The sequence below is a fragment of the Pristis pectinata genome, chromosome 6 (assembly GCF_009764475.1).
Source record: "Pristis pectinata isolate sPriPec2 chromosome 6, sPriPec2.1.pri, whole genome shotgun sequence".
NCBI classification, from domain to species: Eukaryota; Metazoa; Chordata; class Chondrichthyes; order Rhinopristiformes; family Pristidae; genus Pristis; species Pristis pectinata.
In genome coordinates this window covers 32,831,423-32,859,231 of record NC_067410.1, presented here as the reverse complement: position 1 = coordinate 32,859,231, position 27,809 = coordinate 32,831,423, and the positions used below count along the sequence as shown (strand labels likewise).

The 27,809-nt window shown below is 38.1% G+C and overlaps 1 protein-coding gene across 1 annotated transcript in view; it reads right to left on the bottom strand.

Moving 5' to 3' along the window:
- Positions 1–1,305: 1,305 nt before the first annotated feature.
- LOC127571345 (chemokine-like protein TAFA-1) overlaps positions 1,306–27,809 on the bottom strand; it is a 261,394-nt gene continuing 234,890 nt past the window's right edge. Inside the window, exon 3 of the mRNA XM_052017634.1 lies at positions 1,306–1,454. Within this exon, the coding sequence (XP_051873594.1) occupies positions 1,306–1,454 (149 nt within the window). The remainder of the gene's footprint in view (positions 1,455–27,809) is intronic.

The window sequence follows — 27,809 nt, the reverse complement described above, 5'->3', positions numbered from 1 at the left end:
CAATAGATCCATCTCCATGCATGGTTGGCATGTGAATCCTTTGTACTATGGATGGAGATGTTGACATATTGCTGCAATTTGAAAAAAGTTACAATTAATTCAACTTTCTCAGTTGAAGTTAACATCCACAATGGACTAAATCTTCCTGAAAATATAATGGCAAGTTCATGACCCACAATCTTATTGATGTGGAAATTATCCAGTAAGTTTGTGGAAAGACGTGATAGACTGCATGTTGAATCTCCATGATTTGCTGGTCGATTTCTGGCACTCTGCCATTTGCGTTGACCAAACAGAATTGTGCCATCAACAACCTCCAGTTCCTCCATTATTTTTAAGAACTTGCAAGATCTGCATATTAATTGCCAATTAAACTCACAAAAGAGATTAAGCCTCATTCTTAGTGATGTGATAATACAAAACCAATCAACTCCTTTGAAAGGAAGCAGTTAAAACAATCAAGTTACATCTCTGCAAGTACTAAATTCTTTCAGAGTAATTTGTTCTGTAAGTTTTTCTTTATTTTTCTCTCTCCTCTCTTTCTTAATCCATTCTTACTTCACCTTTAGTTATTTCTCTTTTTCGCACTTGATTCAACTCCAATTCATGCATCTTCACTATCATTTCTGTATAATTCTCTGTCCTGAAATTTCATTGGCTAAGGAGATGACCTATTGCTCTTGTTAACCATGAAGATTCTCGATATCCATTTGCCTTCACTGTTATTATCAGCTTTTGCTTCCATCAAGTTAAGTCACAAATTATATTCAAACTGAAGGGTGAAGGTAGCACATGATGTCTTACTTTAGAAAGATAACATCAATGTGTACAGAAAGCATCTCTTATTTTAATAACCTTAATCTTTAAAACAGTAAATGCACAGATAATAGCGGAGGACCATTTTTGCATCACTATAATGAATGCTCAATGCAGTATTAACTGAAGCAACCCTCAGACAGTGGCACAATGGCTACAGCATGATTCAAAGTTACTTTCATTTTATGGAGAGATAAAATAATAGCAAACAGTTTAAACTAAAGTGAGTTACTTGGCTTTAGCTATAATACAAACAAAATATAAATGACTACTTTGATTAGATTTTGTAGTTAGCTCCTTCAGAGGTCAGTGTTTATCTGATTAATTACAAAAACCAAAGACTCATTTTTGTTGCTAATTCATTTAAATCTACGTTTGCAATTTAATTATAAAGGCTACTACACAGATCACGTTGCTTGAAATCTGACTAGCATTATATTTAACACATCTCTGTCTGTGATTTTTAAATTGAATTATTATTGATCTAATTTACTTGCCATCAACACAAGATGGTCTGGCTCTGGTTGTCCCAGCCACTTTCCCCGGCAGACAGGAGCACTTTACAGTCTGTGATCGTTCTTCAATGCGATTCTTGTTGCAGCATCTGTGTGCAGCTATTACTTCACATGTTCCTCCATCTAAAGGGGAAGAAACAGAAATTACTTTCTCTGTCATAATTTAGAAAAGGATTTGGTGTTTAACCCAATACAATGAAGAGAAAATGGAAGATGCAATAATCAATGGAAGATGCAATTTGGAATTGATCAAATTGAAAAACGATTTTTAAACCATTACAATGGTTTGAATGCATTAGTATATATTGCTTGCTAAATCTATGCATATTGACTCTGATTTGAGAGAAAGGCGTATCAAAATCTAAAGCTCTAAGTTCTTTTTAAAGCTGACAAGTCTTTTTCTTTCATTTATATTTTCTACATTTGACATAAAGAGAAGTGGAATTAATGTGTTGAGTTGGAGAACCTTCTGATGAAGTGCTGCCTGACCTGCCGAGTATTTCCAATATTTCCTGTTTGTATTTCAGATTTCTATAATCTGCAATTTTTATTCATTTCCTATATTCTGTTTCTTTAATGTAACTGTATAATTATTTCAAAGTTGTTTCAAAGCTATTTAAACTGACATTCATGTCCAACAGAAAACAACGTAAATTGTTTGCTTTAGGAATACGACCTTGCACTTGATTGTTGGTAATATTAATGTGCGAATATTTAACACATACAATTCACATTTCTCTGCATAGCACATAATGAGTTAATACCTTGCTACAATAGTAGTCACATAAAAACATTAATCTTTCTTATGCTAATATTGCAAACAATAATTTTTATGCTCAAAAGATAATTAATAACTTGATGTCTATCACTGTTGGAGATCTGGAGATTGCTGAGAGTGTGCGATTATACATGAACGTTATTGTGGTTCTCATTTAAATATTGCACTAATTCTTACTCCCCTAGTGTACTATGTTCTCCTTCACTATAAACATCATTAACAGTTCCAGGGAGACTGTATGTGACACAAATCTCCAAGGTTTTGAACTAACTGAGATATAATTCTGAAATTACAGGTCTTCTTGTAGCACATCATTACATCTAAACTCACAGACCATATAAAAGACTTTGGTTTCGTTAAGCCAGTGAGTCGATTCCTTTTCATGTTGTCTGCTTAGATTGAATTCATTGGTACCTTGGCAGAACGCTTCACATAAATGCATAGTGGCTCAACTGAGTTTCTGTTTGTTTTTACTAACTGAATGAATGGTTTCCTTATTGACATAATTACATCTAATACATGACCTGATACATGATCAATGTACATGACCTGTTTAGTACACCAATTATCAATTGTGTCTTATTCAGTGGTTTAAATTAGGTGAGTATGACAATAGTTAAGTTGATTTTTCTTGCTGGTACACAATGAGTAGGTACAAAGCATGGTAAAGTTTACAAGCCATCAATTTCAAAATAGAAATCTTATTTTGGTGCCATAATTAGTGATTTAATCTAAGAAGGAATGAGCACATACTGCTGGGTATACTCAACAGGTCAGTTACCATCTGTAAAGAGAGAAACAGAGTTAACATTTCAGGTTGATGACCTTCAACAGAACTGGAAAAACAATGATTTAATGGACAAAAAGGATCGGTGCAAGGTATAAAAGTTTTGGTATGGAATAAGTTCAGAAGGGTTTATAGGGGTGCATGAGATGTTTTTCCTCATTGAACTTCATTAAGATAAGATAAGATATCTTCATTAGTCACAGGTACATCGAAATGCACAGTGAAATGCAGCTTTTGTGTAGAGCATTCTGGGGGCAGCCCACAAGTGTCACCACGCTTCCAGCGCCAACATACCATGCCCACAACTTCCTAACTGGTACGTCTTTTGGAATGTGGAAGGAAACCGGAGCACTCAGAGGAAACCCACGCAGACATGGGGAGAACGTACAAACTCCTTACAGGCAGTGGCCGGAATTGAACCCGGGTCACTGGTGCTGTAATAGTGTTATGCTAACCGCTACACTACCATGCTTGGATATACAGCAAGTCAAAGAGAGAGAGATGAAAGATAGGGAGTTCAGAGTGGGGTTCAGTGGAGTATTAAACATAGATATAACCGCAAACTCTAGGTCACATTTAGGGAGGTGTAATTAGTCAATCTCCAAAACCGCAGGATGAGCAGCAGATACAACATACTAAACTGAAAGAATTACAAGTATATTGCTGTTTATGTTGGAAGGAACATTTGAACAGCGGGAGCAAAGAAAGTAAATAGTAATAGATACTGCATCCCCTGTACATAGGGTGAAGGTGCATTGTGAAGTGGAGGAACATTGCAGATGACTGGAGAAAAGACCAAGGTGAAGGGAATAGTCCCTTCAGAAAGCAGAAATGGGATGGGAAAATTGATGACGGCATCATCTTGAAAGTAGCTGAAGTAGAGGAGGCCAATGTTGTGTGAAGTGAGAATGAGAAAAACCTCATCATTGTTCTGAGAGGTAGGGGAAGAAGTGACAGAGGAAAAGGTGTGAGCGGATGTGTATGAGAAACGGTGAAGAGGAATTTTCAGTGGAGGAGAATGGAAGACATAACAGATGTATAAGTATGGAAGGTGGTCTTTTTAACCAGAGGAGTGAAAAACCATGAAAATAGGATTGATTGTTCACCAGGAACCGGGCGGGAGGAATTGTAGTTAAGATAGCTGCGGGAGTCAGTGAGCTTACAGCAGATATTGATGAACAGCCTATCTTCAGAAATAAAGACAGAAGTCAAGAAAACAAAGAACTGAGGTAGCCTATTTGAAGGCAAGGGAAGTTTGGATATCAAAAACAAGTTGATTAATTTTTAGCTGCAATGTGAGAAGGGAATTAATGAGTTTATGTTTTGAAGAACATTAGTACTGATAAATAAAAAAAACATGTTTCTGCTCGACTGACTGAAAGGTTTAGCTAATTTCACTCAATTTACACTGTCAAATATACAACACAGCTCTTTAACAAAATTCTGTCGAACAGATTTCACAAAGGTCACCACTCATACCCTATGGATCTAAATGTCCAGATGAAAATGACATTTTAAACTGTGACAGCAAAAATAAAAAGTTAATATATTCTTTTATTTGGTTGCTTCATGAATTAGTATGTCACTTTTTAAATTTAATATCAACTATTTGATCTACAATAAGGTACAAAACCTTTCATATAATTTTGAAAGATAGAACCCCACAGGGTAACAGGGAATAACCAACTCACTTATTATGTCACTTTTTAAATTTAATATCAACTGTTTGATCTACATAAAGATACAAAGCTTTTCAGATAATTTTGAAAGATGGAATACCCCAAGGTAACAGGGAATAACCAACTTGACTCACTTAATACAAACGAACACAAAAGGAGATGTGTAGGAAGCACATAAGTGAAGAGGTTTCGAAGTAGTCTCAAAAAATGTGGTGACAATGGAATGGTGTGACAAGGAAGTTTGTTAGGGTTAAGCAGCTTGCCTAGTATCAGCAGTGTGGTTTTGGAATCTTCAAACTGAATTACTGGGAAATCTCCAAATGTAAAATTCTCCTTTTGCCATGCAGAGTGTACCTTCTCACCCCTTAGGAATGCATACCTAAATCTGGAAAACTTAGTGCTTGTCCAGATAATGTTAGAATTTAAACTGGCTGAATTGGGCAGCCTATGCTATGAAGTTTTCCAATGGTTGGCTACCCAAGGGCCTTGGTTTGCAAGGTTGCCCGGGAAGACAGAAAAATTCGAGTCTTTCAGTGTCATATCTAACTTTCGAAGATTCATGGGTGAATTAGGCTAGGTTGCTGACAAACAATAGTGGTATGGACTATTGAAGGCTTTATTGGTCCAGATGCTAGGCTTCACTTACTTTCAAACTTTCATCAGCAGATGTGCCTTTTGGAGCCATTTTAATTCCAAGAATTTTGCACGTACCATTCAGTCTAAGCTACTCAAGGAGGGAGACTGTTAAACGCTCAGAGGTACTTTAAGAGTTTTTATGATCTTGGAACATGATAGGACCAAGACCTCCAACCATTAGAATGGGGATGGCTTACTTGCATAAACATAAACAAAGCACATAAATCATTTGAAAATTGAGTTATGGGCTTAGGGATGTTGAGGAAATTTATTCTAAGGATAGGATTGTCTTAGCCATAAAGTCAGACATTAATGAAAAGCTCACTACAAAGTCTCACAGAAAATAATAACAACTTGGAACAGGTTCCTGGAATCAAATTCCATTGAGGAATTAATGTCTTCAAGAGAGCATGATTGGAATGAAGTCAGTGAAAGAATTAAATATAATTGCAATTTGAGGATCAATGCTCCGATGAGAAATGAATCCACACATATAATTGAATATCTGCTGAATACAGAAAACCAAAAGTAAACAGATCTTTACGTAGAAGCACAAAAAATTCAAAATTTCTAAAGCATTGTACATCTCATTTTTAGCCATTGCAGTTCAGCAGATGGAGGTTTTTTCAAAAGCAGTACAGATTACCATGTGAGTGGGAGAACATCTGAACATATTGCAATTCTACAACCAAGATTTGAAACTAATTAGGTATGACAGAATTATATATTTAAGAAGCAATTTATTCAGATAATGCAATTTTTAGAGTTTGTGTCCTCTTTTAGCATTTTGAGTGTCAATCTTTAAATGACCTTAGAAGGTGGGCCAAAGTAGTCTGTGGATTACCCTCTTTCTACTCTTTTCCTTTGAGAAGTACAACCTGGTGTGCTTTATAGTCACCATACAAATATGCAGCTACCATAAGTTAATCAGGACAAAATCTGCCCCTGTGGTGCACATTCAAGTGACAGTCAGAGCCCAGAACCACTTTAATGGGTAGGTTTCATTTGAATTGTATTGATTGGCTTCTTTGGATTAAGAGATGCTAACAGGTAGTTTAGTAATCACAGTGAGTGAGAGCAGCATGGGGGAAATCCAACTGCTCCTTCACAGCTGTCACCTGAAAATTAAACATGAAACAGGGGTGGGCTGTGGAAGGGAAGGTAAGGGTCATCAGTCCTGGGGAGAGGTCATTGAGTAGTTGTAACAGTCACATTCTTTGTAAGAACAGTAATGTCAGTGATTTAAGGAGTTCCCACTCTGTGGCAGTTCCTTCACCACCTCTGCTGTACAATGACTAACACTGGGTGGAATGCACACTGTGCACAAGCTTTCCATTAACACCTATAGAATAAGAAAGTACCCAACATCCAAATATGGGGTGTCTAAAAAGATTGCCACTTGTTTGAGAACATTCAAAAAAAAGAACACCAATCACTCATAACAAAACAGCAGCAGCAGATTGAAATCTGATGCCTTCATTTCCAGTACTTCTTAAAATAATATATTCATATCTCAAGATCTGGGTATAACCAGCAAAGGCAGCATTTATTGCCCATCAACTGGTTGACTTGCTAGGCCATGTAAGAGTCGACTGCCTTGCTGAGTCTGGAGTTACATATCGGCCATTACAGTTGAGGATGACAGAATTTCTTCCTTTATGGACATCAGTTAACCAGATTGGATTCTAAAATCAATCCTGTGCTCAGCAGAACTCACGATTAGATTTTGATCCAATTCCAGATTATTAATCTGGTGCAGTGAGATTTTGAATTCAGATCTCAGAATTACTCATTGGGTAATTTAGCTATTCTGCCACTGCCATATGCAAGATATACAATGTAACATCAGAAATTGTTGTGAAAATGGAGTTTAACTAATGGCGTCCACCATTACTACTTTGTCAAAATCATTAAATTTATGCTGAAGAGACCTGCTGTGTTTCTGCAGAAATGGCTGCATGATTTGACTTGCTCTGCCTTTAGTTTAAAAGAAAACCAATTGTGAGCCTCTCCATGGAAGTGAATTTCAGGTCATGAAATCACTGGATTTGTGTCGTAAATGCCAATTAATCTCACTGTTGCCATTTGGGACTGGTAAAGATCCTGTTACTGCAATGATTTATGGACCTGTCATGAAACTCAAACTTGGGGCACAGAAGAAGAACAAACAAAGATGTGGAATCTCACTCCAACAAGTAGTAAATTGTTTCTGAAAGTTTATTTAAATTTTCCTTAATTTGACATTTTGTTTTAGTTCCAGTCTTGCCATCCACACTCCTGCTAGTATGGTAAGGAAATCATTTGCAAAGCTAAAGTTGTTTTGACACTAAGAAATGCAAACTAGTTATGTTTCAAAAATAATTATGGGATACATGAGTAAGATTAGTGCATATTTTATACATCCTTCCTAACATTATTATTAATTTCTCAAATGTAATATGACAATTCCGAAACACTTGCAAGTAACTCTTTTTAACTCTGCGTATTTTTGCAGATTCACAAAATGGTTACAACATGGAGAGTGGCAATTTAGCCTGCAGAGTCTGAGCTGGCTCTATGCAAGAGCAATCCAGCTAATCCCTGCCCTCTCCCTACGGCCCCACACTTTTCTTCAGGCACTTTTTCTTTTCCATTTTGAATGTCAGATTGAATCTGCATCCACAGCTCCTCCAGGCAGTGTATTCTAAACTATTTGCTGCATAAGATGATTTGTTTACATGTAACTTTTGGTCCTTTTGCCAATCACTTCATTCAATATCTTCTGGTTCTTGACCTTGGGTATTTTTTCTCTCCACCCACTCTATCTGGTTGTTTCATTATTTTAACTATCCCGATCAGATTCACTCTTAACCTCCTTTGTTAGAATAACCTCGTTTTAGTCAGTCTATCCATTCAACTGAAGTCCCTAATCCCTGGAATCTCTTCAACACCATCTCTAAAGTCAAAATGTCTTCCTGAAGTGTGGTGTATGCAGTGGGACACAATACTTCAATTGTTGATGGATCAACGTTTCATCAAGAGTCATCATAGCTCCCTTGCCCTTGTACTCCATACCTCTATTTATAAAGTCTAGGATCCCATATGCTTTCTTAACTGTTTTCTCAACCTGTCCTGCCATTTCCCAGGAACAATGTACACGTGTCCCAGGTGTCTCTGTTCCTGTACTCCTTTTAGAAGTGTGCTTTCTTTTAGTACTTTTTGCCTCCTGATGCAGCCCACCAAAATGTAACACACTGCGTTTTCCTGCATTTAATTTCATCTATATGTATATTCCATGAGACATCTATTTCCTCTTAATATCTATTACTATCCCCCTCACAGTTCACTATGCTTCCAAGTTTTGTGTTGCTTGAAGATTTGGAAATTATGCCCACAATAAATATTAAAAAAGTAATGGTTCCAATGCAGATTCCTGGGGCAACACCACTATATACTTCTCTCATTCTCTCCAGTCCTCATCATAAGCAACTGTTCACCACTACTCTTTGCTTCCTGTCGCTTAGGCTATTTTCTATCCATGTTGCTGCTGCCCCTTTTATTTCATGGCCTTCATCCCTAATGATAAGTCTGTTTAGCAGAACTTTGTCAAATGCCTTTTGAATGTCCATATGCATCACATCAACTGGATTTGCCTCAGCAACCTTTTCCTTTCAATTTCTTAATCCAGTCACTGCCTTACTTTATTTTTCTTTCCCTATCTATTTGACTCAAATTCACCCTCATTTAACAAGATAAACCATAGGAATCAATACCACAAGATCTGCGATGTGACAGGAATACCATTGCACGTTCATCATTCCATATTTTCAGCAATTTGTGATGCAAACATAATATGATCTGAAGAGAAAGGGAAATGTTTCAATTTAAATTATTTGTCATGAAATGCACCATTCTAGCAATACCTGGATTGGTGTATAACTGAAGCTACATGTATTATACAATAAATATAAATAAAAACAAAAAAGGCTGGAAATATGAACCAATGTTGAAAAAAGATTATCGGCTTGAAATGTTAACTTCGTTGCTACCTCTACAGATGCTGTGACTAGCTGGATATTTCCAATGATATTTAATTTTACTTCAGATTTCCAGCATCAGTAGTACTTTGCTTTTGAAATAAAAATAAAACAAAGGATGCAAACTATCACTGCTTAAGGTCACCCTGATGTTAGTTACTTTCAACGTTCTCTGTTAAAGAGTGTTTTAAAGTTAGTAATTTGAATATCATGTTCCAGTAAAATGTAAAGCCAACAGTGAATGAGTTTATTCCAAAATACGCACTGCTTTTAACCACAAGTTGTAATACTGCTTCTGGGGAGTTGATTCATAAGGAAGCAACAAAATAAACATGTTAAAAACAATTATAAAATCATGTAATCTGTGACTTATCCCACTCTTTACAATCTTCCTTTCCAGCAGAACTTTTGAATACATGGAGGCTGGCTTTCCGAGATGAGACACTCTAGCACCTTTTCAAATCTTCTCAGGATTCCTCCTTCTCCACCCACTTAGCCTTCTGGTGTTACAATAATGATGAACCTCATTTAACTTTCAGAATTCATGTAGTCCTTGAAATTATTTTCTTGAAATTTATCTTCAATTAATTTCATAAGATAGTTCTATATTCAGAAAATTACCTAAAAGCCACCTACATTTATGACAATGTCATAGGCAGGTTGAATGGACCTGATTGAGTAATCCCCTTGTCAATCAAGCAGGGTGACCACACTGATCTAAACGAATGAGATTGATTTCATGTTCCTTATATAAACCTTATGTTATATATGACCGTCTTTCATTTGCTGAATCTTTTAAGGAAAATAGCAAAGGCCCTTGAGCATTTCAATGAAAGCGTCTCGGGAACCACTGCCTGAGGCCCACTCACTGCTCCACTTCACATGACAACAATGCCTCCAGATCACTGGTATCTGCATATCCCAGGGGAACATGAGGTACGAGCTGGGTCAAGAATGACGAGCCCAATGGATCTTCTCAAGATATAGTCAGACACAAGAAATCCTGTTGGTTTAAGGATTAAAAGCGAATTTTATATGTGCTCCAGAGGGATCCATTATAAATGTTTAAAGATACGTACATACGTCGTTTTGGCCTTTTAGCAGATGTAATGTGGTTGTTTTACTGTAAAGAAACTGAGGCTGTCAAAATAACTTACTACATTGCAATAGTGACGATACTTCATAAATATTTCATGGGTGGTAAGGTGAATTAGGACATCCTGATGGGGGTGTGAAAGACACTACTTCTTTCTTTAGAACTAGGATATACATGGTGAAGAAAATAAGTATGTGCTAGAACAGATGTTAGATTTCACAAAATATGCAGAAATACAACAATTGCAACAGCATTCAAGTGATGTTTCAGAACTACATGGCAATCATTAGCATTAAATTTAGATTTGCAGTTATTATATGTTGTGATAATTTCAAAGGAATTTGGATGCTTTGGGCAAGGTCTTGCTGGTATAATATTTGTATAGACTTCTGAGTATTTGTAGGAATCGTCCTGGTGGATCAAATGAGCCTGAACTCTTCCAGGAGAAATATTCCAGGAACATGAGGGACAACACTTTCACACAGAGGGTGGTATGTGTATGGGACGAGCTGCCAGAGGAAGTGGTTGAGGTAGGTACAACAATAACACTTAAAAGACTTTTGGACAGGTACATGGATAGGAAAGGATTAGAAGGATATGGGACTAGCTTAGATGGGCATCTTGGTCCACATGGATGAATCGGGCCAAAGGGCCTGTTTCCATGCTGTATTACTCAATGACTCTGTAACTCTATGTTTCTTATGGACACGGAAGGTCGTTGACAGAGAACAAATACAACAGTAGCCTAATTTAACCTTAGCTTCATAGTAACTTGGCTTAAGATCTGTTTTGGTACTATCCACAAAAGTTCCTCATACATTTGTTGAGACATTGTGGAGACAACTTTTGCCTCGTGGAGGCCTGTTAGAAAAGGTCAGTTTGGTTTCCCTCCATTTCACTAAAGAATGATAATAAATACTACTAATGTTTGTTAGAATTATTAAAGCAAGGTCTGCTGATTCTGGAGGAGCCCTTTAAAAGCCCTTTAAAATTTAAACATCTTGACTGTTTATAATCTGACGTCAGCTTGAGGGGCTACTGAATGACATTCACCAAATGGCTTTGAGTTCTTCTTTCCATCACCTCTCTGATAGCTTGCTTCAGCCTAATACAATGTTACACAACTTGGTGACCGAAACTGCCTACCTTCACCTCAGAAATCATGCCCTGATCTATTTTCATTTCAATTCAAACCCTGAGACCATCACCTATGTGTGATTAAGCCGCACTTGGATTTCTGCATTGATCTCCTGACCAACACCTCTAGTTTCATCGCAAAGAAATACAAAATCATTCACAGCTGGACAGGTCAGAAATTACTGCTTCACCTACTTGTCATCTTGGTTGAAGTTCCCCTAGACTTTCCTGTTCTTAAGGCATATCCAAATGGAATCTCTTGGCACTGATCCCTTCACCTCTGCTGACCCTCCTCCTATTTCACTACTATCAAATCCAAGTGACTCATCCCAATCACAAAGCTTTTAAATTGTATTGTAACATTGCAAATTTTTACTATCACTACTCTCAGTGATGCATAGGCACCTTTTATGGGATTCCTACCCAAAACTGGTTTTTCTAGTTTTTTTTCCCTGTGTTGTTGGCTCAGTCATAAATTTCTAATTATATGTACTTGTAGAAGAAGGGCTTGACGGACCGTATGAACTTTCTTTATTCCACGTTTCTTCTGGTGGAGAAAGTTTATTGACACAGTGCAGATATATCAGTGCCCTAATGATTAACTCAAACCCACAGGGTAACTTGAATTAAGGACCATTTACTATTAGCTGAGGAAAACCCCATACATTTGTTGAGATGCCTGGAGGGGTAAGATTTGCCTTGTGGGGCCCTTGTGCAAATACTCAGTTTTGTTCACCTCCATTTTATCTGATGGTAACAGTACATAGTAGTAATATTTGTTACAATTATTAAAAGCAAGGTCTGCCTGGACTCATATCTTCATAAGCTGAATGTCAACTAATCTGGAACCTGCTATTTCTATAATTCTCTCAAGTTCCAACATTGTGGAAGACCAAGAAGCTGCAGCCTTTTGCATTCTGCCAATATGTCCACATTTTGAGACGTCATTTAATGGTTACTCTAAAAAGTGATGCTTCTATTTTGTTAAATATGATTTACAATGGCACATTTGAATATCATTCTTTTGTTGCACCTCACTTTGAAGTGCACTTTGAAGTGTGTTCAATTTCCCAGGATGTTACAACAATGAAAATACATTGATGGTTGCTTACCCAAAAGCATTATACATGAGGATCAGAATAATATTCAGCTCTGTAGCTCCTTTTGTTCTTCCCTTCCTCCTCCAAACAAAACCTCTTAAGGGAAAGTTGGGTAACATCATAGCTTGCTGAACAGTCTCCCATAAACTGTGAACATTCCTTTACCACGCAAATAAATACTCATAATGCATCCCACAAGAATCTAGTATGTAGCTTCTCAACACCTTTCTTCGAATCTTGTTTGTATCTGAAAATTAGATAGTATACTCCCTCTTCCCATTCTATGTACGTTAAAGTTTCTGAACCTGGTGGAATGGGCTGCTGGAAACGGTGGTGGAGGCTGATACAATAGGGTCTTTCAAGAGACTGTTAGATAGGTATATGGAGCTGAGTAAAATAGAGGGCTATGGGTAAGCCCAGTAATTTCTAGGGTAGGGACATGTTCGGCACAGCTTTGTGGGCTGAAGGGCCTGAATTGTGCTGTAATTGTTCTATGTTCTATGTTCTATCTGTCCTCAGATTATTGACTCTGTATAATTAGTGTAACCACAGAAATTCTTTCATTTCAATGGTTATTTTAAAACAAAGAAATAAACAAAAATACACAAAATGGGAGTCTGGGGCTAAAGGGGATGAAAAAAGCAGAGAGGAAGTGTATTATGAATCTAAAATCCTGTTGCTTATTTTTTTACAACAGTTCTTTAACATATAGCAGTGATTCTGTTAGGACAGAGCATCTCTGAAGAATGCAGAGTATAACTTTCAGAAGAACTAGTAAAAGTAACTGTCTAAATTTATCTTAATTTAGAAAAAAATAGCTCGAAATAAAGGCTGTGATTTTTAATTAATGAGGGAAATTAACATTTAGCAAGCATTTTTGGAAGAGGGAACCAGCTGAAGAATTTCCAGCCTAAAATACAGTCACATTGCCAAGTTCTCATCAGTTGTCCCACAAGAGATGATAGAACTCCAGCAGTCTGAAACCACATTTTACAATTGTCTAGACATAGACCATCTGGGAATACTTCACATTTTATATGTAATGTTTTAAAGTCAATAATGGGATGAATGGGAAATAAATTCTACTTCATTGCAAACTATTAGCATATCTCAACTCAAATGACATTGCAGCAATGAGTGAGGCGTCCCTGGCGTATACACAAGAATCTTCTTTATTCACCCAATGCAGCAATACATTATCCAAATTACAAGAATGCTGAGAGCACAAACTATAACCTTTTGGAGCTAAAAGGGAACTTGAACCATCTATCTTTACAAATTGTCAGAGAGGAGCTTACAACAATCCACATGCTAGGATACCCTGCAGGGGTTAGTTTCCTCTCACTACATTCTTTTAGTGATTCCAGTCTAGTATGTAGTGCTCTGTAGTTGCACAAGAGTTGCACAAATGTGCAGCCAGCACTGGGTAGTTGCAAATCTGGATAACGTGACCTTAGCAAAGTCTAAATGATCCAGCTGATTGATTCGACTCTAACAGTGACTGGTAATAAGTTGCATCTTTAAGTCAATCACATTTCAGTCCAGTTGGAATATAATGATATAAATTCATCATTGTAATCATGTCCAAACATTACCCAGTGCTGTTTATATGTTCTAAATACTTTAGGGCAACAAGAAAACTACAGGTTACTTGGCACTTCCTGATTTTGGGATATTTCTACTGCAACATAATTTTAAACTTTGCCAATTTTCATTCATTTGGGAAAATAGTAAACTGTTAAGGTAGATTGACAATTTGGATAAATGATTTCCCAGTGCGTCAAACTCCAATTTTAAATAATTCACTTAATCTTATGGATTTTGAAGGGTTTAAAAGCTTTATACTGGTGAAAGCAAAATTGCAAATGAGCTTTTACGGTTGCTTAATATCAATCCTACAGAGGTAAAGCATAAAGCAACAAATGAAGGGACATTATAACCTAAAGTCGTACATTTATCATTTCATTATTAAGATCATATATGGGTACATGCAAGCATCCAAAGCATTATAAGTAAAAGCCGGTAAATCTACGAAGTCTGTTTTTCACAAAGGCCCTGTGCAGCCACCTTCAGTTCATTCAGTCTCTTAAGAGAGATGAACAGTCATAGGTAAATCCCCATGACAAAATTCATTCACTGATATATTTCCCTACTGCAGGATGATAATTAATAAATGTTCTCAGGAACTCCTTTATTCACATTCCAATCCCACAACCTTGATTATTTCTATATAATTGGAATCACAATATTCCACAATATTTGATCTTTTATCTTGATATTTACATTTATAACCTTCAATTCCTTTCTTAATCAAATTTACATTCAAGCCTTTAAGAACACTTAATCAACATGGGACTATCTCCTCAGAAATCTTACAATAGAGTTCATGCAGCTGAAGACAGATTCTACAGGTGAAGTGTCCTGAAATTCCCAAATATGAACACAAGAAGCAGGGATAGACCATTCAACCCCTGCTGCTTGTTCTGCCATTCAGTAAGATCCTGGCTAATCTTCTGCCAAAGCATCACTTCCCTGCACTGAACCCATTTCTCTTGTATCCCTTAATATTCAAAGACCTGTTGATCTTTACCTTGAATACAGTGCAGGAATTGTAAGCAAAAGGTCTCTACTGTCATTCTGTGAGTAAGAGACCACTATTCCCTTTTAGAAATGCTTATTAACTTGTAAATCTGATTGTACAGGTTATAAATGTAAATATCAAGGTAAAAGATCAAATATTGTGGAATATTCTGATTCCAATTATGTGGAAATAATCACTATTGTTGCACAACCGTGCGCTAATTAGTTCTGCTGTCATACAACTTCAGTGACCTGGGTTTGAACCTCATCTGGGTTGCTGATTGTGTGGCGTTTGCACATTCTACCTGTGTAATCCACCCACATCCCAAAGCTGTACTAGTTGGTAGGTTAGTTGTCCACTGTAAATTCATTCTGATGTTGCAGCAGGAGAATCAGAAAGCAATTGATGGGGTTTGGAAAGCAAATAGTTTACAGTGAAGTAAGTGAGGGAATGGGACTGATAGGAATGCTCTGAGAGCCAGTATTTTCTCCATGGGCCAAATGGTTTCCCCTGCATCTTAAAAAATGAGAATAATAAGAGAACTTACGTTTTTATATCTTTTAATTTCCCAGTTTAAGATGGAAGGTTAACTTAGAAAGAACATCTTCCTCCTGATCAAATACCCAAATTAAGCATTTCTCAAATTTGCAGTCAATTCAACATTTGCAATTTGTCATTTAACCCTCCTATTTTAAAATACTAGTGCAACACCTCTTTCCCTGCCTTCACCAAATTCCCATGCTTGTGTTATTTTGACTTGTGCATTCATGTAAGCTGGACTGCTCATGCTTGTAGTATCACAACCAACAGTACGTCTTCAGTGTGCAGGTCCATAAAACTTGATGTTGGGGAAGAAGCATTGTATAACCATCCTCTCATTGAAATCTGTATTATAAACTGATATTTTGGTCTTCATGTATGCGTCTTCTGCAAGAGACATGGGAATGGATGAATCACTGTGACTTGGCTTTGCATGAGAGTGCATAATGTATAGAGTTGCAGAAAAACTAGAACTCTTCATATTATAAATTATCTTCAGTCATTTGTTATAAATAATAAAAAGATATTATTAATAGCACAGTGATCTTTCCGGTGGCCTAAAAATTTACTTTCTTTATTTTGATGATTTCTGGGACATAACAAACTATCAAAATGTAGGCTATCTTTCTCCCTTCTCCTTCCTTCTCCTGGTACATACCATGATAAGCACCATTTATTATTTCTGAATGCATGTTGTGTTTTTCCATTGTTACTATGTCCAGGGTAAATGATGTGCCGATGTGTGTGTGAGTACATGTGGTACAGTTGGGTAGGATGAGGGAATGCTCAATCCACAACATTTCCGCAGGGTTGACTGTTTGTTCTGCCAATTAAACTGGCAAAGCTTTCTTCCTCACCATCCATTCTAGCCACCCCTGCATCTCTGGTTCCAGTCTAAAGGCCTAGGCAATTTACTTTTGGCTTCAGGCTCTGGGCTAATGCCTGAAGCTGAGTAACAAGATAGTTATGGTTTACACATGGAGGAGTTCACTTTGGTTATAAAAGGACAAGAGTATAAGACCAATAATGCTAAACTATGGGCTAATTTGAGCTTTGTGATAGGGACAGTTTAACTTGTAGGTTACAATTTAAATTAAATACTCACTTTCAGTCTCCACTACCTGTGCTATATAACATTAAAAAGCACAGTGAAATTCTCTATTAATTCAGTAAAGGTCGATGGTGAAATTAGCTTTGGTGCTTTTGTGGAACGATCCTTAAGAACATTCTATGAATTCATCAACATTATTTTAAAGGGACGGTTTCCAAAACTGGATTGGGAACTTTGCCCACTGGAAGGTCCAATCAGAACTTTAGCATTGAGACAGCCAGCTCCATAAGAAAGGGCAGAAGCCTCTGCAGGAACCACTGATCACCAACCCCAATTACTGACCTGCACTCCTGATGAACAAAGTTTCCCATTCAGAGTATAATGATCCTAATGCAAATGAACAAGTACTCAAGTACAGTCAAAATGCATGCCTCAACTATAAGCAAAATCATCTGAAATATATCAGAGAATTTGGTTATTATGACTGATGGCATCATCTTTGTAACTAGAACTGAATGAAGAAATTATTGAGAGAAATATTGAGAGAATTATTGAGAGAAATATTATTCTCAATACAACATTTTTGAATCACTTGTTTGTAGTAGGGGGGAAGGGACTGAAGTGGACAAAATGGTGAACTGCAGATGTTCCATCCACTAGGAATGCTGAAATTAAAAATAAATTATTCCCACTAGAATAGTTAATAACAAAATACATCAAAATACACAATTTCTACAACACATCTTTTGTGATTGGAGGTGATATCTGCATTAGTGTAGGAATTTCCAACTTTGCAAACTTTGAATACTTCTTGAATGATAAACAAATATTGCGCCAGATTTTGCAGGCTTTTATTTTGTTGATTCCCTCTTCTGTTCTCTCTCCCTCCTCCGGTTAGATTTGCTGCCATTAAACCTTCTCCACCCTCTTTTAATGGACATTAGTCTCTGTCATACATTTTCCTTTGGTCTCTATAACAGATATTTCCTTTGTTCTTTCCACCCTTCTCAGCAACTTACAACATATCAGTTTTTCAATATTTTTCCAGTTATGATGAGGTCATCAACCTGAAATGTTAACACTGTTTCTCTTTGCACAGATGCTGCCTGATCTGCTGAGTATTTCCAGCATATTCTGTTTTTATTTCAGATTTACAGCATCTGCAGTTTTTAGCTTTCCTTTCCTTTTTTCCCCTCAATTTTAAAAGTTAATTGCAATAACATCAGAATTTACAGTCAATTATACAACCAAGTCGTGTACACCTTTAAGTAGTTGAGAGTTTTGTATTGAAGATTATAACAACCTGTAGTTTGATAACGTTTCCAAGGCAATGGGTGTTGTGAGAAAATGGCCCTTCTGTGTTTGTAATGAGCTTTTCAATGATGCAAACTTCGAACACATTTCTATCAGAGGCTTTTATGTTTTTATCTACTCTTTGTTCTCAAAACTTTAACTGTGTTCATAACCTGATCAAATATATTACTACTATGCTATGTGTAGGGTATTTAAATCAGAACAATACCTGAGTTCTATCATCTTGGTGGAAAAATTGATAGAAATCTGTTTTATTAGTGAAATTGACTTCTTGCTCCCAAGTTTTCTTATTCTCAAAACCTCTTACAGAAGACTATTTCAGCAAGAGTTCCTGTGTTCTTCAACACAATAAAAATTGTGGGGCAATATTTACCTTTGGCAGTGTTTACATGAACCTATTCACATTTTTACTCACTTTTATTGGCTATATTTAGAAAACCTCTGGCCTGGATCCAAGATCCTTATAATCAATTTTGAGTCAAACAACATGTATGGTATTGATCTACCTTATTGAAAAATCTGGATTCAAAATATTTAGTTTGTTTTCAAACAGCTTGGTTTCTTGAGATTACATGGAGTACATAAGAGAAAATTCAAATCCCCAGTTATTTCTTGTTGGTCCATCTGTGGCCATGTAATTCAACATTGTTGAAAAGAGCAATCAAATAGTTAGTAACAAATAAGTATTATTAAAGCCAAATAGCAATAAATAGTGTTTAATTGTCTTAATGCAAAAAAGCATTGAAACTTCTGTGTGTTAATGTACAAAAAACTGCTTTGTTCTTTCCACTGCAACAAAATTTAAAGGATTTTTCCATTGTAAATAATGTCGATAAAATACATGCACAAGTGGAAAGTCATACACCCACATTAGATTGCTGAGTCATTCACTAAGCATCATGATTCACAGAAGTTGTGGGTCATAATAAATTATGTACCCCTGCTGGCTTGGAGCCAACCTTTTTCAATGAAAGCACCACTTATCAGAATCAGAATCAGAATCAGATTTATTATCTCTGACATATGTCATGAAATTTGTTGCTTTTGTGACAGCAGTATAGTGCAAGACATAAAAATTACTCTAAGTTACAAAAATAAATAAATAGTACAAAAGAGGAATAATGAGGTGGCGTTCATGGAGTCATGGACCATTCAGAAATCTGATGGCGGAGGGGAAGAAGCTGTTCCTGAAACATTGAGTGTGGGTGTTCAGGCTCCTGTACCTCCTCCCCGATGGTAGTAACACAAAGAGGGCATGTTCTGGATGGTGAGGGTCCTTAATGATGGATGCTGCCTTCTTAAGGCACTGCCTCTTGAAGGTGTCCTTGATGGTGGGGAGGGTTGTGCTCATAATGGAGCTGGCTGAGTCTACATCCCTCTGCAACCACTTTTGACCCTGTGCATTGGAGCCACCATACCAGGCGGTGATGCAGCTGGTCAGAATGCTCTCCAATGTACATCTGTAGAAATTTTCAAGAGTCTTTGGTGACATACCAAACCTCCTCAAACTCCTAATGAAGTAAATCCGCTGGTGTGCCTTCTTCATGATTGCATCAATGTATTGGGCCCAGGATAGGTCCTTCAAGATGTTGATGCCCAGGAACTTGAAGCTGCTCACACATTCCACTGCTGACCCCTCAATGAGGACTGATCTGTATTCTCCTGACTTCCCCTTCCTGAAGTCCACAATCAATTTCTTGGTCTTGCTGACATTGAGTGTGAGGTTGTTATTGTGACATCACTCAACCAGCCAATCTATCTCACTCCTGTATGCCTCCAAGTCTCCACCTGATATTCAGCCAACAACAGTGGTGTCATCGGCAAATTCACAGATGGAGTTTGAGCTGTGCCTAGCCACACAGTCGTGAGTGTGGAGAGAGTAGAGCAGTGGGCTAAGCATGCATCCTTGAGGTATGCCTGTGTTGATTGTCAGCGAGGAGGAGATGTTACTACCGATCCTCACTGACTGTGGTCTTCCAATAAGGAATCGAGGATCCATTTTCAGAGGGAGGTACAGAGGCGTTGAAGCTTGTTGATTAGTACTGAGGGGGTGATGGTGTTGAACACTGATCTGTAATCGATAAACAGCAGCTTGATGTATGTCTTGCTGTTGTCTAGGTGCTCCAAAGCTGAGTGGAGAGCCAGTGAGATTGCGTCCGCTGTAGACCTGTTGTGGCTGTAGGCAAATTGCAGCAAGTCCAGATCCATGCTCAGGCAGGAGTTAATTCTAGCCACGACCAGCCCCTCAAAGCACTTCATCACAGTAGATGTGAGTGCTACCGGACGATAGTCATTGAGGCAGCTCACCCTGCTCTTCTTGGGCACCGGTATGATTTGTGCCCTTTTGAAGCAGGTGGGAACCTCTAACTGCAGCAGTGAGATTTTGAAGATGTCCTTGAACACTCCATCCAGTTGGTCAGCACAGGTTTTCAGTACCCTGCCAGATACACCGTCAGGGCCTGACGCCTTGCGAGGGTTCACCCTCTTGAAGGATGCTCTGATGTCAGTCTCCGAGACAGAGATCACAGGGTTGCCAGATGCTGTGGGGATTCACACAGGTGTAGTGTTATTCCCAATTTACAACTGGTAACATATGTGGCCCCCGCAGTGCCTGTCCATGTAATGGGCCACTTCTTCTCAGGAAAATGGGACTGTCTTTTGGATTCCTGATGATTACTAGTAGTCTTATAACTAGGATAGCTAACATGACGAGTATATTTTAATCTATTTTTACATTTTTTGTGAACTTTCTACCAACATTATCTCAATAATGTTAAAGCTTCACAGCTCCCCTGCAACCTTTAGCATCCCTATGAGAGGGTTGTGCTTCCTGGAACAGGCACGGTAGTGCAGCAGTTAGCATAACACTTTACAGCGCTAGTGACCCGGGTTCAATACCCGCCACTGTCTGTAAGCAGTTTGTACGTTCTCCCCGTGTCTGCATGGGTTTCCTCCGGGTGCCTCCTGTTTCCTCCCACATTCCAACGACGTACGGTTTAGGAAGTTGTGAACATGTTATGTTATGGTGACACTTGTGGGCTGCACCCAGAACCCTCTACGCAAAAGATGCATTTCACTGTGTGTTTCGATGTACATGTGACTAATAAAGATATCTTATCTTATCTCGATGTTAAGAACCATTAGAGTAGCTGGTTGACTGCGTCTGAAGATAGTTTTCTATCAAATGGAGAAGATCAGTGATGAGCTTTTGAGTTAACCTAAGGCCTCCTTGGGCATGTTATTCTAGAATAATTCCAGATCATGCACCAAGTGTATGGGGTATTGTTGATTTCTGCTGGTCTGCTTCATATCAGCTAACTTCTCGGCTGCCTCTCTTATATCTGTAATTTCATCTTCTCCAGAATGTTTGCCAAGTAATAATCAGAAGCTGCATCCATATTGTAGGACAAGTAAACAATTGCTCTGTCAGTAGTCTTCTTCTTCTGTCCGTCTACAAAATGTTCTTTCTACTTCCACCGATCTTCACAGCACAAAGCTTGCACGTTGGCTTCGTCAAGATCCCAAACTAGGGATGGGCTGTTCTTGAGCAGTGGGCAGACCAAAAGGTGTTGCACGATCTGCCTGTTGCTGCAATTTCAGGTGTCAGGTTCTACAGCAGAACATAGAATAGTACAGCACAGAACAGGACCTTCGGCCCACAATGTTGTGCCAACATAGTTATTCCCTCCAACCTACAGAATGCCCATATCCCTCTATTTTCCTCTCATCCATGTGCCAATCCAAGCCCTCTTAAAAGCTCCCAATGAATTTGCTTCCACCACCCTATCAGGCAACACATTCCAGGCATCCACCACTCTCTGAGTAAAAAATGTACCCCTCACGTCTGTTCTGAACCTACTCCCTCCCACCTTAAATGCATGCCCTCTGGTATTGGATCACTCAATAATGGGAAAAAGATATTGCTTGTTCATCCTATCTATGCACCTCATAATTTTAGACACTTCCAACAGATCACCCCTCAGCCTCTGCTGCTCCAGAGAAAAGAGCCCAAGTTTGTCCAGCCTCTCCTGGTAGCACATGCCCTCAAATCCAGGCATCATCTGAGTAAACCTCCTCTCCACCCTCTCTAAAGCTTCGACATCCTTCCTATAGTGAGGTGACCAGAATTGCACACAATACTCTAAATGCGGCCTAATCAGAGTTCTATAGAGATGCATCATAATCCCTATGCACCTCATCAGCTCTTAATCTGCTGACTTGGTACGAAGGAGATTTAGGACCTTCTACGTGGTTGATTTCTGCTCTGGTGTCTGCAGAAAGCTGTTCAGTTGTCCTAACTCCCTCACTGGCGCCACTGTCAAGGTCTGCAAGTCACATCTGCCATAATTCCTGGTCATAGCACTATGTCTGCTACCTGTGTTATCATGAAATTCATCAGTGGCTTCTCTGTTGACTGCTACTGTAATACTAGCTTTTAATTGGTTTCAGTAAAGCTTGTCAATGGCTAACACTGTGGAGTTTTTCACAAAGCTTCCTAAAGTAAAACCCAAAGCGTATGTCACTGCTGAAATTGCTGCTGCAACAGCAGTTCCATTTGTGTATCGTCACTTAATTAGAAAAATGTCCCAAGGGTTTACAGGGGAACATAGTCAAAAAAAGAGACACCTTTGGAGATATTAGGGCAGATGGCCCTATATCATTCGGCTTTAATCTGCACTTTCAGGAGGCAGGGTAGAGAATTGGATTCTTGCAAAGGAATTACAGAGCTTGGTGGAGAACTTACTACTATGGTTGGAAGCTGGTATTACTGTGACACCAGTGAAGAATTTTCAGGAGTGGAGTCGGAAGATGCTTTGTTACCATAATATCAGGAAGTTCTTCATGTTAATACTCAATTCATGAGTTGGGTAAATGTATTGGCTGAGGAATTCCTCCCTTGAAGGTAGCAGAACAGGCAAACTATGGTTACTGACACTGATGCACACTAAGTGGTATCTTTTTCTGCTGAGTTACATAGAGTATCCTGCAGCAAAAGGAGTAGCTGTTTATCAAAGTGATAAACATGTCTTTCATTCCTCCCTCGCTTCACTTCTATTTTCCAACAGTCTAAAGCTTTCCAGAGTCACTTATTTTTGGCCACTAGGCAGACATTAAGCTATTTTGAACCATCTGTGCTTCAAATGAGCTTCACTTAATGGACCTTCCCTCGGCAGGTCAGCATAATAAATTAACACTTGCATGAATGCATGAGCAAATTGGCATGTCATGGAAGCATTTAGGCTATACTTCGCATGCGAGGGTTTTTGATAAATGAAGAACGTCCTGCCTCTTTGGTCAATTTAAACATGCTGGTGAGGTTCATGTTTAATCGCAACAGATGCCCTTTTTTTAAAATGTAGTGCTGATGACATCAACAAAAGTCTATAATATGAATCTTCTAAAACTGTTGTTTGAACAAAGGAGAGGATTAATTTTAACGAGAGAGTCTGTGAAGTAGATACAGCACATGTTAAATTTCAGTAAATCATTATTTTTTAAAATTATTTTGTGCATATCTTACATTGTTAAGCCAGGTATTCCTAAACCTCTTATTGTACCAGTCACTCTGACATACTATTGATGCAACTTGAATGTGAGCAGCTGGGGTCCCAGCAACAATCCCCATCACAACCTTCTGACCTGAAAATGACTCATTAATTCCCACTCTCCATTTTCTGCCTGCTCGCTGATCCTTAATCCACATCAGTATATTACCCCCAATATTCTGTACTCTAATCTAATTTTATGTGTGGCACCTTAAGGAAGTCCACATACACCACAATAGCTGATTCACGCTAATTTATTCAGCAAATTACAACCTTAGGAAATTTGAATATATTTGTTAAACATGACTTCCCTTTCTTTGCCTTATACATTTTTTAAGTGCCTCATTTTCACTTACTTCATAATGGATTCCAGCATTATCCCCACTATTGACGCCAGGTTAACTGGTCTACAGTTCCCTGTTTTCTCTTTATCCTCTTTTCTTAACATGTGTGGTTACATCTGGAACAGAGCAACTCTCAATGTTGTGGTTGGCAAGGGGATTTAAGGTAGAGGTCATGGTCAGCAAAGAGGAAGAGAAGTCCAAGAGGTGCAGTTTACCTTCTAGGAAATGGAGGAACATACCTTTCTGGGCCAGTTTCCTGTCCAGATGCTAATAGTTTTCCTCTGCAGACATGAAGCTTAAATTGTAGATAGCCCAATGAAATCACTGGTACCCAAACTGTGCATTTAAAGATGTACCCAACTACAGTTGGCCAGAAGACCCTCTCACCTTTCAAGAAAAGCAGGTTATGATCACAACGAGAAAAGACAGTAGGACTGAAACCTGGTGTGGAGCTGACCAGTCTTATTAAGATCAGTCTTATCAGCTTGCACAATAAAAATAGAAGGCAGTGTTTTAAAATTATATATACCCAGAACACTGCCTAAATGTCCACCTATAATTAAATAGTCTCTTGGTTGGGGATGAGATGGTAAAGACTTCTTGCCAGAAGCCTGGGTTTGGAAGCTTCTGAAAAATATTTACATTTAATAGTGAGTTCTTTATTCTGAATCTGGTTCAGAAATGCAGCAAGAAACAAGGAATCATGCAAAGGCATGGATTTTATCCCTTTTCAGTTCCATTGAAGAAGAAAGCAGCTTCACTGCTTTGGAAAGTAAACATCCAGTAATGATATTAACTATCAGAAATAAACGGGGAAGATCTGTTTGTGGAATCAATACCCACCTTTTGTAACTTTCACACACAACAGCCAATTATTATAACACATGACAACTCTTTAAATTGTCCTGCTTCATATCAAACAAGGATATCACTTGCAGTCAACTGAAATCACCTTCCATTTGACCCTTATTTGGAAAAATAAAACACTGCTGTCTTATTTTGCATACATCATTAAAATATGTCAAAATTTCACACCTTGTGGCAAATATCATCCTAAAAGTGTATTGATTTTGAACATGTATACTCAAAGGCAATACTTTTACTAGAGATGCAATGTATTTTTCCAAAATTAAACATGCTTCCTGCTTTATAAAAGTTTTTCACTACTAGGGATAGAATCTGATAAGATAGTTTGTTAACACTTTGGTAAATAATGGGAGAAGGTATAAGAATAACCAGTTCTGGGAGGAGTTAAAGTAAAATGTTGAGCTCTCTTCATTCCTGTCAGTCCTGACTAATACATTAAGAGTCTAAGGTTCATTAACTGCCTACGCTCCTGAATATTTAATTTTTAGATTGACAATGCAACTGGCAAATACTGTGTTAGTTCTTCAGTACTAGCTTTAACAAAAAAATCTGTCTTTTTTTACATTTTAAAGGGATTCACCACCCCATTTTTGGAGGTATTGTGAAATTCAGCAAGGTCAAATAGTCTGTTTCTCTTCTATGATCCACTTATGTTTTCTACTGACGTTATGGGTGTAATTCTAACCTACTCCACCAGATGTGTTTGCCAAAATGTCAGATTTACATGTGTTCAACATTATTGTCCACTGACTTCAATGGAGAATTTTAAAAAAAATTGTGTTACACTAAATTCAACCAGTTTCTGATGGGCACAAGGTTAAAATTGCCTCAATCTACTCTTTTATTATTAAGACTCTTTTACCACCAAAATCATTAAAGGAACAGATTACAGCCTTGGATTGATAAAACTCAAGCAATACAACACATTATTTTCATTTATTTCCTTTTATTAATTTGTGTAATTAAAGTCTTCACTCTTCACAATGAACTTTAAATGAAAACAAATTGCTTTGTTTGATACTGCCTTCTATACTAAGAAACAGACCGTCTTGAATATTGTACCATTGCTGACAAGCCACTAATGTATGATGGATGGAGCTAATAAATTGTTTTTTTCATTGGTTGTAATAACCCTAAATCCTTTAGTTACACCATGCTGTCACAGTACTAATGCATTTTTTTTCTCTAGGCAGAAATTTCTTGCATTTCATATAAATCACCCATTCGAGCATGTGTATCTTTTTTCTGGAGTCAAGCTCAAAATTCAATAGCAAATCTGTGTCACACAGATTGCCTTTCAATGGTTGAAACCTGCAAAGTGATACCAATTGTTGGATTATTCAGAGAAAATAAAACCCTGCTGAGTGGTCACTGTGATAAAAATCATATTAAATGGCATCCCTGCTGAGTATTTAATGAGGTGAGTTTTGTCCTTCCTTCCTTTGACAGTCAAAATACCCATCAACATTTGTTTGCCAACAACTCGAGTCAGCATCTAGTTACTGAGCATTATCCTGAGTGTGGTCTTACATTTGTGAGTCTCGAAAATGTCATTAATACCTTTGGGAATGAGAGACTGATAACTCAAATCACTTACTGCTGCCAAAGCCAAGGAAAGCATTATATTGAGAAATTAGATGAGGCAATGGGCATGCATCCCTTAATAGAGCGCCGAGAACTTAATTTAATTGTTTAGACATCCTGTACACTTCAACATAGAGAAGACAGAAAGACATCATATTTCATGCCTCCATGCTTTGGAAATTATTTGTTCATTATGCTAGAATGATGCCTAATGCCACATCACTCCTGCAGCTGGTGCCAATCATAATTGACTCACTTCCCACCGTCCTTCCTCCTGATCCCAGGACTTACATGGGGCTGCCATTGGCAAGATAGGCAGCTCAATAAGATTGCCCAGGTGAGGCCTAAGAAAAATTTAGAAGCTTGGAGAGAATGAGCATGTTGCTGCAACTTAGTTTGAAGTGAACTTGTCACAATTTCTTTTGACTTCTATTCAGAAGATGGCAAGTGATTTCTTGCCTTCTCACCAAGGCAAGATGTAACTGAACCCTAGGTTGTATTAATAACACCAACAACACCTTCATTTATAGTATCCTTAAGAGTGCTTAATAAGAGTTATCAAACAAAAATTGATCCCAAGACACGTAAGAAAATAATAGGACAAAAAGGTAGGTTTAGGGAGCATCTTAAAGGAAGATAAAGAGGTAGGGAGCTTGGTATTGGTATTGGTTTATTATTGTCACTTGTACCGAGGTACAGTGAAAAACTTGTCTTGCATACCGATCGTACAAGTCAACTCATTACACAGTGCAGTTACATTGAGTTAGTACAGAGTCCATTGATGTAGTACAGGTAAAAACAATAACAGTACAGAGTAAAGTGTCACTGCTACAGAGAAAGTGCAGTGCAATAACATGCAAGGTCACAACAAGGTAGATCATGAGGTCATAATCCATCTCATTGTATAAGGGAACCGTTCAATAGTCTTATCACAGTGGGGTAGAAGCTGTCCTTGTCTGGTGGTACGTGCCCTCAGGCTCCTGTATCTTCTACCCAATGGAAGAGGAGAGAAGAGAGAATGACCCAGGTGGGTGGGGTCTTTGATTATGCTGGCTGCTACACCAAGACAACGAGAGGTAAAGACAGATTCCAAGGAGGGGAGGCTGGTGTCTGTGATGCGCTGGGCTGTGTCCACAACTCTCTGCAGTGTCTTGTGGTCCTGGGCAGAGCAGTTGCTGTACCAAGCCGGGATACATCTAGATAGGATGCTTTCTAGGATGCATCGGTAAAAGTTGGTGAGAGTCATAGGAGACAAACCAAATTTCTTTAGCCTCCTGAGGAAGTAGAGGCACCGGTGAGCTTTCTTGGCCGTGGCATCTACGTGATTTGACCAGGACAGGCTGTTGGTGATGTTCACTCCTAGGAACTTGAAGCTCTCAACCCTCTTGCCCTCAGCACCATTGATGTAGACAGGTGCATGTA